Below are 19,385 nucleotides of genomic sequence, written 5' to 3' on the forward strand. Positions count from 1 at the left end.
TAAAGAGTAAGTCCAGCTTTCACATACTGGCAGGAGGCCCGCCTCCAGAACGGCGCAAACTAAACATGGCTCAGGTGTGTGAGGCCAACATGATGGATCATCCTGTTGTGAAGCTGCCCCTCTGCAGAGCCCTGAGAGGACAGCTGGGAGATAAGGCAAGCCCTATATGAGAGCACATCTCCTCTTCACATCTATCCTCACCGCCACCAAGGCAGGAGGTCTTCACATGCCAAACCACAGATAGGGGTAGTGGGAGGGCCAGGGTTAGAAGAGAGAGAACAGTTTTGCAGGTTTAGCAGCCATCGTCTAGTGATAAGGACACTGGAAGATAAAGCCCCCTTTTGGCCCTGTGCAGATAAAAGACAAAAAGTGTAGAGCTTTGTTTTGGGAGGAAAAGTATCATTTTCAGCTAGATAGATAGATAACGGTAATCTCTCACTGGTTATAATCGCTTCCTCTCTTTTTTTAGCATGGCCAAAATAACAAAACCAAGCTTAAAGAATGCACAAATAATGAAGCAACATGGACTTGTCGTGGTCATTATAAGCACTAGAAAAAGTAAGTGTTATCATTTAACAGTGAATTGACCTTGTATCTTGTGCCAGTAACTTGGCAGGAATAGCATCGCTGGAAGTCAATTAACAATGAAAGGAGGCTTTGCTCTCAAAAAATGGCACTAGCTACAATTAGAATTCCTCTGGAGTTAATAAGCACAGCTGCAGGTCACAATCAACCGAAATGTTTTCTCGCAAAGTACGAAATTAAATGACACGTACGATCTCACGTTCCAGTGTTGACAGCCCCAAAAATCGACTTCATTTTGCTGCTGTTGTGTTGTAGCGGAGCAATTTGTAACACCCTAATGCCCATTACTAGTTGAAGAATGACCTGGATCAATCAACCAGGCTGAGATTTTCAGAACTATGGAAAGGCGATTTGCCACCAAATAACAATAACGAAAACATAATAGCAGAGTAAATTGCTTCTTGCATTTCTCTGTGCGTGGCAAATGAATAGTGAGAGTCGACTGCAGCAGAGACAGACACCAATCAGGAGGACAGTATGCCGTCCTCCCGAGGGCTTGGATTAGTTATGGAGACGCGAGTTTGTGACCTCTGATCTCAATCACAGACGTTTTTTTCGAAGGCTGCTCGCTGAGGGTCTCTCCATGTCGCTGATACAGATTGGCATGCCGCAATGTTATGCAACAACGACTGGAAAGTTTGCGATCTTAACCGTGGAACAGACGAGATGAGGGCCACTCCAGGCTGCACGATTAGATGTGAGTAAGATTTCAGGCTCTGTGTACTCTCTAGGGGATGGCATGGGAACTGAGCAGTTAACTAAGCTGCGTGTTTGGTGTTGCTTTATGCACATCCCTCGCTTCTGATGACTCATATTTCATGCCAGGTGTTGAAATTGTTATTATTAAAAAAGAGAAAGAAGTGAATGATTTTGAGCTGTTTTTTAGTAAAACACATTTCTGTAGTAGGACTATGGTATTTGGAGGAAAATTTTGACAGTTAATATGATGTACGGTAAGACATGTGAATGTCATCCATATCATAATATATGTTTGAGTTCCATGATAGCAGAAAGTCCTAATATACAGGACGAATGCATAGGCATTGTGGAAAACATGGAATATTTGGCCCAAGAGTAAAAAAAAAAATGAGTGAAAGTCTTATTTGTTTGTTTTAATATTTGCATTACTGAAAGTAATTGTAATTGTGATAGAGACCCACGACACACACTACATAAGAACATGTCATATATATAGCTAGATCAGATAGTTTACAAACTACATTATATGTACTAATGTCTAATTTCCCGGTTGGGATGGCCTTGTACAGCTGGTCAGGAAACTGTGACAGATTCAAAGTGACACCCAACACAAATGGATAAACAGACAGAGTTGAAGCAGTGACCTTATTTCATTGTCACACGTATTCCAGCATTTCATCAAGAATTCCCCTTCAGAGGAAAAATTAACATTCCACGTCTAACTGGGTGCATTTTAGCCGAATCTCATCTTACTGCGGTGAAGAATGATTATTTCAATCATGTCACCGTAATAGACAAATTTGAGAAAAGAAGAACAGTTGGATTGGGCAGTCGCATCCTACTGGAGTTCCCAACCCATTATTCCCAGACCACGGTCGACTGCCTCAGATTTCCTCCATTGCTTTGATGATAATGTTCTTCGGCAGGCCGCTAAAGTAATGACCATCCCTCAGTGCAAGGCTGCACTGCGCTCTAATGTTTTGGATCTCACATTCAGCCACATTTAACAAGGACACTTGAAGGGAAACAGACACTTAAGTATGCCATGAACCCGCAGAAGAATACAGATGTGCCATATGAGATCCGATGAGAGCAACTTTAATGGCTTTAATACCTTGGGAACAAGTAATGATATGATAAAAAAGAAAAAACAAAAGGTGTTCACTCACCGCCCCCTCCTCCCAGAAGACTGGAGTTTGCTGAAAAGAGAGAAAAAAATGACTCAGTTAACTTCAGAGAGCAAGCAAATATGGATCATTCTACACAGTCAGCAACATTTGGACAGGAACGTTTGGATTGTTTAACTGCATCTATTAGATTTTTCAAATATAAAACTTTTTGATCTGAAACTCTTGTTCAATTATCAAATGTGTCATGCACATATCTAATAAACAGACATACGACTGACAGATTTCTTGAGATTGACAACAGAATAGAATGATCTTGAAATCTTCCGTATATTTTCACAGCACTCAAAAGAAAATTGGTTGGTATAAAGTGTCAAGAGGAGCCTGAAGGAGCCGTGAATGATAATGATACATATTTTTTATAGCGCATTCTCAGATAAACCTGCAATCACACTTTTGAATAGCTGTACCCGGCAATACAAGAGTTATCATTTTTACAGTTGCTTCCAACAACAGACACCCAAAGGTAACACGGATCTAATCCAATAGTTTGTTTATCACATCTCCAACAGAGAGAAGTGATCATTGTGTGTGTGGCAGTGTTTTTCTTTGAATACTAAATTTGGCAACAAACGTGCGATTCAGTCCGCAGCTAATTCCAATACACTCGACTTGGCAGATTTCTTCGTTGGAAACATGACAGAAGTTTCGATGAATTAAACAATTTTGTTCATTAAAAGCAATTTACAGTGGCCTGATGTTTGAGACAGTTGATTCTACTGCTGCTCAACAGAAAAATCCAGATTTCATATGGCTTTTAGGGGTCGTGTCTTTATTGGAACTTGTCACACAAAACGTTGGACATAAGCTGAGAGTAGCGCTTCAGTGCAAGACTTGAGGTCTTAAAGATTGAAGCTTTCATCTAATTTGCAACATAGCTATGTAGAACATCTTTCAGAGTAAAGCCTCGCTCACTGTTATTCTGTTGTCAGCTTTAAGACAGTTTAGTTTACACTCACTCATAGTATTACTTAGCCCTGTGTTGTCAATGCGTATCTCCGACATTAACCGTAGCTTACTGGTTCAAAAGAAGGTAACGTCAGCTATATTCGTGGAGATAGCATCATTAAAATCTGTCAGTTTGAGACATCCCTTGCACATGAGAGGAGAAAGATTAGAGGGGATTTAAAGTACATCTGTTAATTTTGGTGTTACTGAAAGTAGGTAGCCTATGTGTTTGAAGTGTAGTTCATCCAGCGGGCATTGGAAGAAGCATACACTGCAACATGCCTTTAATGATCTTCAGTTCCAGCTTCAGCATTGGCTATCATTAGCAGTGAACACTACCCCATTAAAAGCTTATTATTTTCTAGAAAACATTTTGGCGCACAAGCAACAGATAATGAACAAGCGTGAGAAGGGAGTGCTCTCCAGTGACAGCGGCACAGTCCTAACGCTGTTTTTTTTTGTTGCCTGATTACGAATATGAAGGGGACTTCTGGAGTTCACTCAGTTTCCACACCTTTCTGTGGCACCATCATGGCTTGGCATTGTTCTCATTTGAGCACCACACATATGAGTGGGCACAGGGACAAAGAAAGCTCTCCCACTGCAGAATTTGTTCCATCAAAGGGCTTTTTGTTGTGTGTTTGTGTGCGTGCACAGTATGAGCATAACATACACACACAAGAAACAGCAACTCAGACAGGGATGTACTAACAATCCACTGTCATGTTTACAATAGCACCTCTCCAGGTTTTTCTGTGATGAAAAAGACACTTGTGCTCTGCCAGCTTTTGTTTAGCTCTGAAATCTATCAGCTATCAACAACAACAAGCACGCAACTCAAAAAGCATTTCCATAAACAGCACAGCTTCTGGTCATATTTTAAAGACATGGACAAATGTAGTAAAAGAAAAAAAGGAAAGGCTTAATCACCGTAATTATAAAAGGTAAATGGTTCGAAAACGTGCAGTATGAAGTATGTTCGTAGCAGTTTTAAGCTTGTTGTTGCTTATTTATTTATAATCAGTACAATGGAAAGAATAGTTCCAGAGCTGGTTCAAGGCAAGCTCATAGTATGCTTGGTCTTCAGCAAAGTCTATCATCATTGTCTAGTCTCCTGGGGAGTCTTCCTATTTCTGGGCTATTAAAACACTGGGGTTTAATTACCTGACATTATGGAAATGCATACCTGAGGGGGGCGCTTCATTTACTCCACACCTAATCAGAGATTGGAGATGTGGTTGCTAATCAGTCTGACACAACTCTCTGTGTGTGTGTGTGTGTGTGTGTGTGTGTGTGTGTGTGTGTGTGTGTGTGTGTGTGTGTGTGTGTGTGTGTGTGTGTGTGTGTGTGTGTGTGTGTGTGTGTGTGTGAAGTGGGGTAGTGGAAGTGGTGAACGGGGCAGTCTGGGGCTTGAGGTGTTAGATGCCTTCTAACCGCATGTGACTTGGTGTGATCACGGCAATAGCCCACTGGGAGATGAAGAGCGTTCGACAGGCATCTCATCTCTGCGGTGGGTTTGATAAATATGGAAGTAGGGAGGGGTAAAAACGCTGCTTTATGACTTTTCATTTCCCCTCTCCCTGCATCCTCTCTTTTTACGATCAGAATGTCACAAAACGTGTTTTGGCAGTTTATCTTAAAGCACACTGTGCTGCTTAAGCACACAAAATACCTGTAACCTACAGAGGCGGCGAGCTCAGCCCACAGCGATGCATATCAAGGGAGACATTAAAATCCCCAAATGGTTGGGGACTTGCTTTGACAATCCGTCTTCAAGCAGGAGACAAATAAGAAGCAGCTGGTAGAGAAGCTAACCTGCAGCAGCACACCGAGCAGCCCTAACACTCTCGGCAGCAAAGGCTATTAGCTTGTACCTTGTTCAGTGCGACTTGCCTGAGAAGTGCTTCAATTACCCTGAGCGAAAATCAAAACAGAAATCCATATTTGGCCACATCCACCCCATAATGCATATTTTATAGAGTGTGTATTAATTATAAACTAGCTCTCCTTGCTGTTTGAGCCTGCCCTTGGCTCAGTCTGGATATCTTGTGGTGGATCAACACATTTCTGCCTTTAGGGAAGCAGTAAGAGAGCCAACAATTAGTATTATCAGAAGACCATTATCGGTTCCTTCTACAGTGGCTGAGTGCATACACGTGGAGTTGTCTCTTTGAATGTATGTTTAATGGGTTTTTGACTTTGCCATCCTCTCTTCCATGTCTGCCAGTGCCTACCCCCTTGGGAATTCCATGAATCAATTCATCAATTTTTCCTTCAAGGACAGAACAGACCACATCCCCTGCGACGCCTCAAGCCTGGGTCTTGGCGAAGGGATGCACTTGAACGCACCGCAAATACTTTAGCCAACGGCCACCTAGCACATAACTTCTGCGCCTGCGTGAGAGGAAATCACTCTTCATACCAATAGGTGGTGGTGGTCTGTGTAATTGAATGTCAGATGCTGTTCAAAAACAGAAACTGAAAGAGAAAGGACTGCAGATATACAAGTTGTTATAATAAATACCTGTCACAAAGCAGCATGTGCCTACCATTTTCGCATCGCTTAACTTCAATCCAGGTGGCCATGGCATTCCATTCTGAAAAATACTTGTATATTGGAAATGTAGTCAACATGCTCACTTGGCCAAAAAGCCAAAGATAAGTGCAAACTTATGCCAGTGGTGCGGGAAACATCGAAAGAATTAGAGCCCCAGACGATCATCGATGGCCGGATATTGGGCGACATTGCGTCAGGGACTTCAAACAACTTGAAGGATCCAATCAAGTTGGACAAAATACTGTAGTAATCTTTGAGCTTTAATATTTCAGAGGACCTGAATATTTATTGTAGTAGTTAAGAAAAGCCTTGAAGATTTGTGAAGTCCCAGTTAATGAGAAGAAAGAGTGAAGCCAGAGTGGTAGGCTGTGACTTTCTGTTTGTCAGGAGTGCTGCTGGGAGTCGTCCCAGTAGTAACCACAACATGGGCCATAAATCTCAGTGGAAGGGCTCCCCAGACTGCCTGGAGATGGCAGGTCATTAGGAACTGCTGGTCCACGGCATTAGGCTCTCCCATCAAACATATTCCTGAACTGTCACTGTGGGAGGACCCACTTCCTGTCTGCCCTTTGAACTCCTAACCCCACACTGCAACCTCATTTATCCCTCAGCCACTGGCAATGCAGTGGAGGCGCTGCTGTGAATTTTGACAGCAAGAAAAATATTGATAACGGTATTCTATCCAGAGAGCACAGGCACAGTTTATGGATTGTGGCACTGCGTCAGGAAGCCAGCACAGACACAAACAAAGTGAAAAGGGGTTGTGAAACCACCCTCTTGTCTCAGTGTGTCCATATATTTGCAGAGCGTTCATAAAAACGGATCATGTGCACTTCAGTGCGCGAGTCCTGTGTGTGCAGAGGGCAGTGGGGCATGGATCTGGGTTGTGTGTTTGGTGTCGTCAGCAGAGCCCTAGATCATGCAGTTAAATGGGAAGTGCTAGTGCTTAGCCACAAAACCTCAGGGCAGTAAAAAGATTCACTGTTTACCTTCTGGTCTCTGCCACCTTAACTGAACCCTTTAAATATTCTCCATCATACACACTCTCCTTATCCTCTCGCACGCTTCTCAATAAGCTCAGAGGTTAATAGTGTACTCTGCTGTGACTCTGGAATAAAAGGTGGGGTACAGAAACTAATAAAAAATCTTTATGGTTCAGGTTGCCTGCTCTGTTGCAGATAGATGGGTCCAAAAAATCTTGGTGCAATTTTTCAAAGCAACCAGGGCAGCCACTGCAATATAATGCTACCAGCATATCTGTGCCTGCACATAGCAGGACTTTCAGTAAATACAAAAGTCAAATTAACCGTGTTAGGGCCGATCTTTGCTATGCTCTATAGCAACAGCATGCTGCTTCATATCTGCAGATTTCAGTATCACTCACTGCCTTTTGAAGAGTGTCTTACCGGTCCACAAAGAAAGATTTCTCATTTTAGAAAACCCAAACACACAAACTGCCGCAAACTAGGTCCATAGAGCTACTCTCATCAAAGGGGAGTCACATATTTTTGTTCTCTATTCTCCTGCTTTAATTAGAAATCATATACACAGCTAATTTGACGGGCACAAATTAGCATCCACAACACAATGCACTGCAAATGGGAGACACAAAGAGATGATCATTTGTAGACTTGGTTGACACTTAGATGGTCATTAGACATTCCTCTTCACAGTGTTCTGATGCTCAACATGTCAGCTATGAATGGCGATGTTCACAGAGTCAGTGGAGTGAATTCTTTTGAGTGGAATAATGTGCTGCTGCACACACAGACACTTTTCCACTTCGCCAGCGTTCCTAACAAGCCGAGCTACTGAGCCTGTGTATACACACACACACACACACACACACACACACACACACACACACACACACACACACACACACACACACACACACACACACACACACACACACACACACACACACACACACACACACACACACACACACACACACACACACACACACACGTGCATGCACTACGTACTACAACCCAACTCAAATATTCAGGCTAGGATTTAATATCTCGAGCAACTCATGTCATATCTGTGGCGCTCTGTGTTACACTGAAGCATTTCTAACCTTTAATGATGGGGCCCTTTTTTCCTTTTAGTAGCTGCTGAAGTTCTCAAAAATAGAAATAAATCTCAAACGAGCCACAAGTTGTGGGATGAGAGAGAGGCAACAGTGGCATTTCCTATTTGTGGCAACATCAGAAATGCATGCTTCACCACACACGCTGCCTGCTCTGATGATACTGGTTGGCATTTTTTTGTTCTTTATAGCTTCTAGTGGTCCCTGAGGAGCCTGAGTGAGCCAGACAAACATGTGGTAGAGGTGGCATGATCACACACACACACACACACACACACACACACACACACACACACACACACACACACACACACACACACACACACACACACACACACACACACACACACACACACACACACACACACACACACACACACACACACACACACACACACACAGTTAAAATGATGCAACTGTGGCTGAAACAAGTACAGTACACAAGGTTCTACTGTGCAATGTGTCAGAGAATTACATCACAAAGTATTTTACTTAAATGTTACAAGCAATAAGTGAAACATTGATTCAAATTAATTTCGACAAAGTGTGAAAGCATAAATCTTATAGTCTACTCCGAACATAATTTAGCTGCCAAGGTGAAAGGTAGGTTTGCAGCAAAAACCTGCCGCTGTTCAACTCTGATGTTTGCATATTATAGTTTAATTGCATAGAATTGTGCTAGTTTGAATCTGCGTTAGCCTCTTGTTTTAAAAAGAAATGTGGCCAGCATCTGCTGTGAAACACAACACCAAATTAAATTGAATTTAGAGTTTACTGCCAGCTTTATATCCCCAGTCTTCCACACCAGCTTACAGTAAGTTACAAGGTTATCCTGCGTTGTAAAATTTTAAGAGGACCTTGTTGCAGAGTTGCAGACCTTGTTTGCCATTCATTGGGTTGTTATGTTAAGTTGATTACGTGTCGGTAACATCATCAAGCAGGTCTCATTTCTCATGTGTACTGATACTCAGCGTTCAGCACAAACAAAATTCCCATTAAGTCAGATGATGAGTTGAACTTTTGGCTTCTCTGCAGTATTTTCAGTCAAGCTATTAAAAGCTCATCTGGCTCAAATATGCAGTCTTTTGCTGTGGGATTCCTTGGTAACCTTGTGACACCATACTAACCTCAGCCATGTGTGAAGCAGCGTTTGACTCGTGACAGCGTCACTAGCTTTGGAAGAGACTTGTTTGTGTGTCAAACACACAAAGAAGGCTTAACTGCAACAACAATGATGTGAATAGCATTTTAGGTTGGATTTATTTTGAAATACTCATTACTGTATCAGGCGACCGTAGGTTGCTCCTTAAACCTATTCATATTCTTAACAGCACTTGTCATATGCTGTTGATGGCTGAAATGATGTTGTTTTTGCAGCATCTTCTTAGAACCATAGCAGTAGTGTTATGATGTCTGAATGCATCAATGTGACAACAGGGTGGTGTCACAGTGATTAATCCCTTTCCTCCGCAGACTTGTCACCTTCATAACAAAGCAACAATACCAGATGCCAAAGCCAGCCCACACGTCTATTGTTATAATTACCTGACCTTCAAATCCACATTAATGAGCCCAGGATGATCCCATTCTCTTTCATCATTTGGCTTCCGAGCCCTCCTTTTATCTAACAAGGTCACCTTTCACAACACTGCTTCTCCCTGAAATACACATCCTCCCTCATAAATATACATCTACCTGCATCTGCTCAACCCCCAATCCTAAGAAGGGAGCTTGGAGAAATTACAAGAAAATAAAGCTGTAGGTGGGCTCTGCAAAGTGCAAGTTTGTATTTCTTCTGAAGTTGACACCAAGGGAAAGTCAATGCCACCAAAGTCAGACACAGAAAACAACTTTCTAACGATTGAAGTGTTACTTAATAATTGTTTTCAACACCAAAGACACAGCCAATTAACATGAACGAGAAAGACTCACTGCAAGGGCTCTGAAGCCACAATGCAAGGAGGGCAGCGGAGGGAGCAGGGTTGATTAGATGAAGTTGTTTCGATCCGTTCCTGCTATTTTAATCACAAATGCAATGTGGTAGGCAAAACATCAAAAACATGTCTGTGGTTTGTGAGAAACCACAAGCACAGTCTCAGAGAAACAACACATTCAATTATGCATTTCTATGCTATTTTGCAAACATTTTGCAGCCTGGCTGTTGAGAGCAATGACTAATTAAACATAATATTAATTAAAGTTTAGTGGATATGGCAATGTCACACAATTATCCTCATATATACTCAAATTAAACTAGTTAATGACACATATAAATGGTTATAGTGGGAATATTCTGACATATATTAATTTATGTCTTGACATCGTAGAACACCTCATTGCTCACAAGCCTGAGGCAATCCTACGAAACACTATTAGCACATGAGACATGTACAGTATATGCAAGTGCAGATGACTAATGCATGCTGAAAAGATTTACTGGACAAGATGTAGTTTTAATATGCAGTTAACACAGCAAGATATTTCAACTGATATTCACAAACCCTGTGCACGTGTGCAAACTCTGAAGAGGCACCATCATTTTCTGGTTGAGATGAAATAGTTTATCTGCAAACTTCACCGGGCCCGGTGTCACAGCGGAGCTCTGGCAGGATTTGGGCCAGAAGCTGCATATTATGGATTTATCCAGTCCCATTTCTGGATTTATTGGCCTTGCGTTAAAGCAGCCTCTTCCTTACTGGCAATCAGGCCTGTTGGTATGGTAAAGACCCCCTCAGGGCCTTCACAGTCCACTACCCACAGCTAGGTACCCGCCAGGCAGCCAGACAGTTCCCCTCACTATATCCAAAATAACATGGCTGAGATTCCTCCACACGGAAGAGCCAGGACAGCATTAAATTGGAGATTCTCGGCTACTGAAGTGTGGTTTCTGAATCAACTTACTTACATATCACTGCTTTCTCTTTGCAGAAAAATAGAAAATGAGGGCCTTGCCCTTGGCAGCCAGGTCAGGGTATATAGAATCAGAATTAGACTCCATATAGCTTAAGTGCAGGACATTGCATTAAGGAAGAGTGCATTGTCTTTTTTTAATACTAAATGTATTTTAACTTCTCTTACTTCCTTAGCAAAATGCACTTAACCAGCACTTAAGAGGATCCATTCCTACCAGCGTCTATTTGATCACAGCGGTGTAAGTGTTGAGGTGATGTGTGAAGTGAGCCATGGCTCCTGAAGTACTCTGTTTCTGTCACAGAGAATCATCTCCCTCGAGCCCCAACTGCAATCAGGCTGGAGCAACTCAATCATAAGTCCAGAAGAGATAGGCCATATCATTCGTGTTACCATGGTGAAAAGAAGAAGAAAGAAAACGGCATCTTGCGCTCTGCTCGTTGAGCATTGAGGCCAAGATGGGCTGTGTGTTCAGTAAAAGAGGCAGTTTATCAAAATGGTTGTACTTTGAAAGCTCGTTTGTACATTTATTTTTGTAGAACATTAATGGGAGACAAACAGACTCTGTGACCTACTATTACACATGGCAATTCTAAAGTATGCGACAGAGAACTGAATATATACTAAATAATAAAATGATATAGTGGTGGATATGGTAAGGTTTTACTGCACATCTATCAGACAGATCTTCCTTTTGCCTAAATACACAGCAATTGTAGCAACGTACGCTCCTAAATCAAGTGTAACAGAGTCTAAATGAAGACACATCAGCTCAGTCTACTGAAGTAAGTGATGAAAACGCCTACTAAGATAAGACAATCCTTTTTGGATGAGAGATGATCTCATAAATAATCATACGTGTATTAACATTAATAGCGAGTTGTAAAGGTTTGATCATAATGGGAGGTATTTTCTTTGAGACGGTTATTTATTTCCCATGCTTTGTAATGTAAATTTAAAAAAAAAAAAACGCTTTGCACCTCAAAGACAATGTCTTCCACTGTGGCAGCTCGACACACCCGATCACAGGCCACGATTTTAAGAGAAGAACACTGCAACAGAAACTGCAGTTCTACAAACTTTTTCTTGAATGCAAGTAGGAGCTGATAGTGCTATTATTTTCCCACCCTATAATCATAGTTCAAAAAAGAAGAGACTGGACTGACAACTGTGTCTTGATATCCCACTCTGCTGTCTCCCTGTTAGATATTGTAAATACTATGGCGCTAACAGCTAACAAGGGTTTTTCACACACATAAATACCTCACAGTTCCTGCCTTTTGAAAAACGGTGGAATTAGTTTAGATACAGAAATGTCACGGCCTACAACAATAATAACGTTATATTGCTCTGAGATTCTTTCTTTGAAGCGCCTATGGATCACACAATGTTCTCCTCAGTGCATCTTCAAAACAAGCATCTGGGTTTTTTCCCCCTCAACAAACACATTCAAATAGAATCCCAACAGATAATTTCTTGCTCACTGGCGTCTGCAGCCTTTTGTATATAACTAAACTAAAAGACCACAAGTTTCAATTGCTTATTCAAGGAGCTTTTAAAAAGGCAGTCTATGAAACAGTAAAACACAGTGCTGACACTGAGAATTGTACAATCAGATAAATTCAGAGAGTTTTTTTCTCTTGGCAGTGTCACCAACTAAATCTGAGCTTGAATAAAAGTGTGAATTGGGAAGAAGAAGAAGAGCAGAGAAGAGTTAAATCCTCTGTCTTTTTTGGTTTGTTTTTTTCCATTCCGTTGCCCAGTATTGAGCACAGTGTTTCTTAGTGTTCTGCTTTGATACTCATTTCTTTATGTCAACTTCATTGATACGATCCATCGCTCCTCTCAAATCAGGTTCCCAGCACTGCACCCCCCCTCTTGTCTGAAAACACCCTGCCTCGCAGACACTACTCCTGCTTTAGAATCTCCCTCAGCTACATAATCCCTTCCTCTGTATAACTTATATTGATATTTAACCAGAGGACACACCGTTTTGCTTAATAGCACCACTCTAACTCATCAGAATATTATTTGCCGCAGAATAATGTAAAGTCTCCCTTTATTCACATTTGCAAGAACAACCGAAATAATCCAGTACTCATCAGAATCCTCTACGGTTGAAAAACTAAGCATGACAGGGACATTTTCATTGGAAAAATTAAGTATGTCTACAATAAATAGGTAGCATTTTGCCTAAGAACATATAAGGCTTGCATCAGTTTTTGTATCAGAAAGTGTTCATCTAACATGCACAGCAGAATGGGTCCCATCAGCCAAATCAAACTCAATAATTGACAGACATGTTGCAGGCTAAGAGACTGAAATAGTTATCTTGGGGATACTTATCGAGGAGAATAGATTGACAATGGTTATATCTCTCTAAATGATATTGCCCTCCTCCTGCTGAACTTTGCAGTACTGCTTAATTGCAGCGGTTAATTGGCTTGCCTCCAAGCTCTTTATTTCATTGCTGAACCCCAACACACACGCACTGTAGCCATCTTGATGTTGGGTTCTGTGCTAAAGCCGAGATTTACATAAGATTTTCTCCCACCGACTGTACAGATGACAAAGGATGGATATTAACCATTGTTTGGAAAATAAAAGAACCAGCATTAGTTTGACTTTAGGGTTTCCTGCTGGTTTATAAAAAAAAAAAAAAAAAAAAACCTGACAGCTACCGGCTTTCCCACCAGGAAGGTTTAGGTGTGGCTGCCAGCACCATCAGATGACAGGAGCTTTTTTTTTCTCAGTAAGGTGCAGTACAAGCCTCCAAAGTGTTCTTCTCAAATAGCACTAATGCCTGAGAATGTGGGTAACAACGAGAGGCCAGCCCTGCGGTCTTTCTAGCCAACCCAGGCCAGTTTTACACAACACCGTCGGCTTTAGTGTTCCTGTGTTAGAGCCTCTACAATAGGAGGTGGGGCGCTGAACAGATAGCTGCTTCACTCTGGCAGCTCCAAAACACCAATCAAACACTAAGTCACGCCAGCACAGTAGTTACATTGTGAGGGGCCTGTCAAGTCTAGAGAGCCAATTCATCTGTGTCTTTTACACATGCTGAAGAAAATGAAGGGGTTTTTGAGGGGCAAAAAAACAAGACTGTGAGGCTGACTGAAGAGCTGAATGTTAAAAGGAGAAGAAAAACACGGGGAGGACGGGAAGATTCATTTAACTCACTTCTCTTTTTGTATTTCCTATTCCTAACACACGAATGACCCCACATTAACACTCAATTTGAATGGCCTTGATTTCCCTAAAAACGCAAGATCTCAATGTAGAATACAAATCCACCCTCACATTAGGCTAACAAAACTCTCCAGCAGGCAGGAGCCTGGGAATGAAGAAATAAAAAACAGAATCTTGCCTAAAAAAGCAGCAGATACAAAGAAGGATGAAATAAAAAGCTCCAGACAGCCTGCAAAGGAATATTGCATAAAATCAAACAAGACGTGATAAAATAACAGCTGAAAGAGCTGAACAGGATTTGTTTGCAATTGAGATTTGGAAGCCAAAAAAAGAAAGGAGAGAAACTGGATACATTCATGTGTTTTGCTGAGAAGAACTCTCCGAGAACAAAATACACTGTGCAAAGTCTTTCTCTCTCACACAACTTACAAGGTAAAGCGAGGACTCACCACCCACCATCTTTTGTGATACTATATAGGTAATATGGCCACAATCATAATATCCAAAATCGGTCATGCTAGCAGTTACTGCACCTCTCTTCCCACCATTTCCCAATATCCAATGTGGCTGAAGAAGCAGTTTGATCCTCAGTGTTTTTAGATCACCAAGTCATCCAGCTGTCCCTAAAACTAGGGGCCACGAAAGCTGTTTTAGGGAACATGAAAGCTGTTGCAGAGGCTACTTAATAAGTTCAGTCCCTACAAAGAAATGAGCTTTGGAAAATTCATCCAAACAATAATGTCAGAGGGCAGGCAGACCTTCTGTGTAACCACACACTCTGCACAAGTCAACAAGACCTTTTTCGTTGGCAGGCCCATTCAATAATACCTATAGTTAGGCTGTTTCTAGCAAGAGGAGACAGACTCCGCAGTAACCTTGCATCCCAAGGACACATCATTTGAAATGCATTGGTTGCCACAGCGCTGTCCTTTTTCCCAGAATTAACCTCAGCCAGTCTGTCCTGTCACCGACCAATCAGGGACTATGAGTGGGGACAGGTCCCGAGTCCCGACAAACAAACAGCAGAGCACTTCTCACTCCGCCTTTTGTATGTTTACCAGCTCAGGGGGCCTTGAGACAAAACATGACAAATTGCTTGAAAGATCTCACAGGTCAGTCAGCCACATGCTTGGCAAATACAATCTAATTTAGTTGCGGGAAAAAAAAAAACTTTTTGGGAAAGGTAAAGAATGGAAATGTCTCTGTGACCTCTATTAGAAGCAGAGATCGATCTGTATTCCAAGGTTACTTCAACCATGAGGCAGTCCAGTCGGCGAGCAAAAAGGGCTCCTGTCTCCAAATAGTAAATGTGAGTGCATTGTTGAGAAGAGAGAGAGAACTGAAGCCACAGATGGCTAAAAGCATACATGATTAAAATTCAATTCAGTGAGGGAGGTGAGATGGATGAATGACCTAAGTGGAATCGGCAGCTGCACAGGTAGACTGACTGACTAAACTGGTGTACATCAGTGGGTTTCGATTTGTCTCACAGCCTCGTTGCCACCAGTTAAACATCTGGAAAAGAGTTAAGATGAAGGTTCGATCAAGGATGCAATTACTAAGCATGGATTTCACATTGTACATGAAGAATTTTGGTTACAAACGGAAACCACAGAATATGGACAAAGCACGATAAGATTACTCAAAGCAGAGCCGAATGCTTTCAATCTTTTTTAATTAAATGCCAAGACGGAGTCATCTCTTTACAGCATAATAACCGTCACACTGTTAAATTCAGATTTGGCATTAGATTAGCGTCTTTGAGCCTTCTCCCTGAATACGCTGAAAGAATATGACACTCTCTGTTTTAAAGCACTACTTCAAAGCAGAGGGACTTTGTGATCATTAATGGAAGTTCTAATTACTGAGAAACCACCAGTAAAGGACCAGCGCTAGCTCTCGGAGTGTTCATCATTTATGAAGCTGGACTTCAGTTTCAAGCCTCCAAAGCATTTAATTGGCTTCACAGAAAGCAAAAAAAAAAAACCACAACTCCAGACTCATTTGACATTGAATGCGTTTTTTTTATTTTTATAAAAACAGGCATCAGAGAATCTTAATTAGTCCCAGATGATTGAGAGATGTGTCGCAAAATGTAGGAGAAAAAGCTTTCGAAAGCATTATTTATATAATTCCCACCACAACCGTATATCACACTACAATTCATACTATGTCTCTCTTCAAAATCCACTATGTTCCTATGCTGCACCAGTAAATTCCTAGTATTGGTGTTCAGAGCATCTCTCAGCTTGTTTGATGAAATAAACCCTTCATTGGTGTGGCAAACAAGCTTTATGTTTGCCACTGCAGGAACTGCTTGTTTAAACTTATTCATGAGTAATACAAGGGAAGTGGATGCCTCCTGCCCAGTGCTGCACTGTGCAAAAGAGGATGTGGTTTAATCTTCACTTCCATCTTTAATGAGATCTGATGCAGGATGAGGAAGCATTGCTAAAACACAACGCAGGCCCACCGAGCTGCACATAGTAGCTCAATCGATGCCGTGTGATAAAGTGTTATACATCCACCATTAGGGCTGTAACAAATTATTGTTTTGTGGTTAGCTGTGTCAGTGCCTCAGACAGAGCTGAGAAAGAGAGAGAGAGAGAGAGGGGGAGAGACAGAGCACTAACTCAAGTAGAACCAGACCAAAGACAGGACAGGTGGAAACTCAAGAGCAATGCAAGTAGTGCAGGATTAACCTCTCCAGGAACTCTGTGCTTAAATGAAAGGACCGGGTCAGATTCACTGCCCTCTGGTCAGCGTGCTCTGTTGTGTTAGCATGTCTATTAGGTGGGGGCAAGCACGTGTGTGGACTGGAGCCATGTGAAAGAGGACAGGGAGAAGAGACCGTCTTGATTGACAGGATTGGATATCCAGGCATGTTTTTTTATTTATTTATTCTAATCTAAAAGAGAGAAGAAACATTCGCGCCACAGTATGGTATGTTATAGTTACAAAGTCTGACCCCTCTCTCCGAAGACTGCGAGGAATAAAAACAGACTGGTGTGGCCTGCTCGGGGAGCACCGATACCCTGTCAATACCCCTCTTTGCCTCTCCTCCCCCCCCTTGCTCAAAGAGAGGGAGCATTCATTCTTCAATTTGGCCCCTAATCAGGTTTAAATCGAGTTAACAGCTGTATGTCAATCTTTTCGAGAACTCCGGTTGCAGATATGTAATCTCCAGCGATGTCTCCTGGGCATATTTAACTCATACATAAATACTGGGATTGTCTCCTGCAAATATATAATGTGTCACTGCTGGCCAGACAGCAGGTATTGGTTACAGCCACACAGTCTAGACAGGCGGCGTACTACCTTTGAGAAAAATGATACGCATTTATGTATTTTCTCTTTAGGTTGATATTTTGAAACAGAAATATGGAGGAAATTGATTGATTGAGGGGAATTGATTTCAATGAGTATTTAAAACAAACACACATTCTGCTCTTTGGGACATGCAGGCACATAAGGAGCTAATAGACAGGCCCTCCCTGCAAAACCCTCTCGTACAGTCGTTGCTCCGCGCTAATAGTTGGGCTGCTCTGTGAGGGCCAGTGCTCCGTATGGGAGGCTTATTAAGCAGGTGGCTACATTCAAGCTAGCAGCCCAGAGAACCTTAAAAAAAAAGTGTGTCCTGCTTCACTAATGTAATCTATGATCTCTCCCATCCCAATTAAAAGACGAAATGGCCTCAGAACAGCTGTAAAGGGAGGCCTCACAGGAGTGCACTAACCGCTGTTAATGTCAGAAGTCTCATTTAAAGAGCAGCATCTGTTTGGGCTCCACGCGAGGCCTCATGCCTCGGAGCCGGCTAACAGCAGACACAACCCTGCCCATCTGGAGCGTTGTAGCACTCTGTCCCCGACTCACGCAACCGACAGACACTCGTATTGTTTTCGCTCAAGTCAAGGAGGACAACTTTGACTTTAAATGTTTATTCAACTTCGTTTGAGGTCAACAAGACTATTTCTTAGGTTACATTTGATTGATTTTCCCGTTAATAGGTCCTCATTGAAATGTATGTGATAAACTAGGTATCAAACTAAAATTGTGAAAGCGTATCTCTTAAACCACAGGAGGGGCAAAAGGATCAGAAAAGATCAATATCTGTCCAACATCAAAACATTAAATCAAAGTGCAGTTATTCAGCAGCAATAATAAACATATCTGGATTGAAAAGTTTCATTGTTTGAATCACAGTGAAGGCTGGTTGAATTTGAATATTACAGAATGTTTTGATAGCTTTGGTTGGTAATAACATACAGTATGGTGATTAATAAGAATTTATTATTACATGTAAATAATAGGTGCTGACGTTATTAAAATGCTGAAGCCAGGTAGGGTAGACACACTTTGTGGACCAAACAGGAAGCCCAACTTACTAGTGTGTGTGTGTGTGTGTGTGTGTGTGTGTGTGTGTGTGTGTGTGTGTGTGTGTGTGTGTGTGTGTGTGTGTGTGTGTGTGTGTGTGTGCAATTCCCAAAGCTATTGAAATGACTCAGGAAGCCCAACTTACTAGTGTGTGTGTGTGTGTGTGTGTGTGTGTGTGTGTGTGTGTGTGTGTGTGTGTGTGTGTGTGTGTGTGTGTGCAATTCCCAAAGCTATTGAAATGACTCAGCTATGGATTGACTTTCATTGTTAAGTTCTCAAAACCGGTAGCCTGTAGCTTCCTTCAGATCTCTCTTCTGTCGGTCCAACAGAAACACTCCTCTGTTCGCTGTGATTCAAGGAACAGGAAACAGCAGTGCATGCAGCCAGGAAATGGGCTGCCAAGTGAGAGAACAGGAGGTCCAGTAAAAAACAAAATGACAGTTATTTGTTTAGGACGACAGCAGAAGGATGTTCACTTCAGCAAATCTGATCAGATAATTCCATAGTTCAGTGGCCTGCAACAGGAAGTACGCCCATGCATGTCCATCACTCCCGTCTAAACACTGATTATGTCATGTCTCGATGAGGTCATTTTATAATCAAGTATCCTGCAATGTTGCCTTTGTGAGTCTTTTTTATCTGATGTTAATATATTAGAAATCTGCTAATATAGAAGGCTTTATGTAGGAGTTAATGAAATTAATGGAGCAAAAGTTCCATTACTGGGAAAAATAGACAAAAAAGTACAACAAAAATAGCTTTCAAGATTAGTAATGTCCCTTTTTGCCTACTTTTAAGTGGCAGGAATAAAAAGATGTCATCCTCAACATTTGTTGTGTTA

The 19,385-nt window shown here is 41.8% G+C and overlaps 1 protein-coding gene across 4 annotated transcripts in view; it reads right to left on the reverse strand.

Annotated features, from left to right (window-relative positions):
* Positions 1 to 19,385, reverse strand: part of macrod2 (mono-ADP ribosylhydrolase 2) — a 389,097-nt gene that overhangs the window by 272,720 nt on the left and 96,992 nt on the right. For all 4 annotated transcript variants that reach the window (XM_054599883.1, XM_054599882.1, XM_054599881.1 and 1 more), the window contains exon 4: positions 2,454 to 2,483. In XM_054599883.1, the coding sequence (XP_054455858.1) occupies positions 2,454 to 2,483 (30 nt within the window). The remainder of the gene's footprint in view (positions 1 to 2,453; positions 2,484 to 19,385) is intronic.

This window comes from Anoplopoma fimbria, chromosome 6, assembly GCF_027596085.1.
Source record: "Anoplopoma fimbria isolate UVic2021 breed Golden Eagle Sablefish chromosome 6, Afim_UVic_2022, whole genome shotgun sequence".
In the NCBI taxonomy this organism is placed as follows: Eukaryota; Metazoa; Chordata; class Actinopteri; order Perciformes; family Anoplopomatidae; genus Anoplopoma; species Anoplopoma fimbria.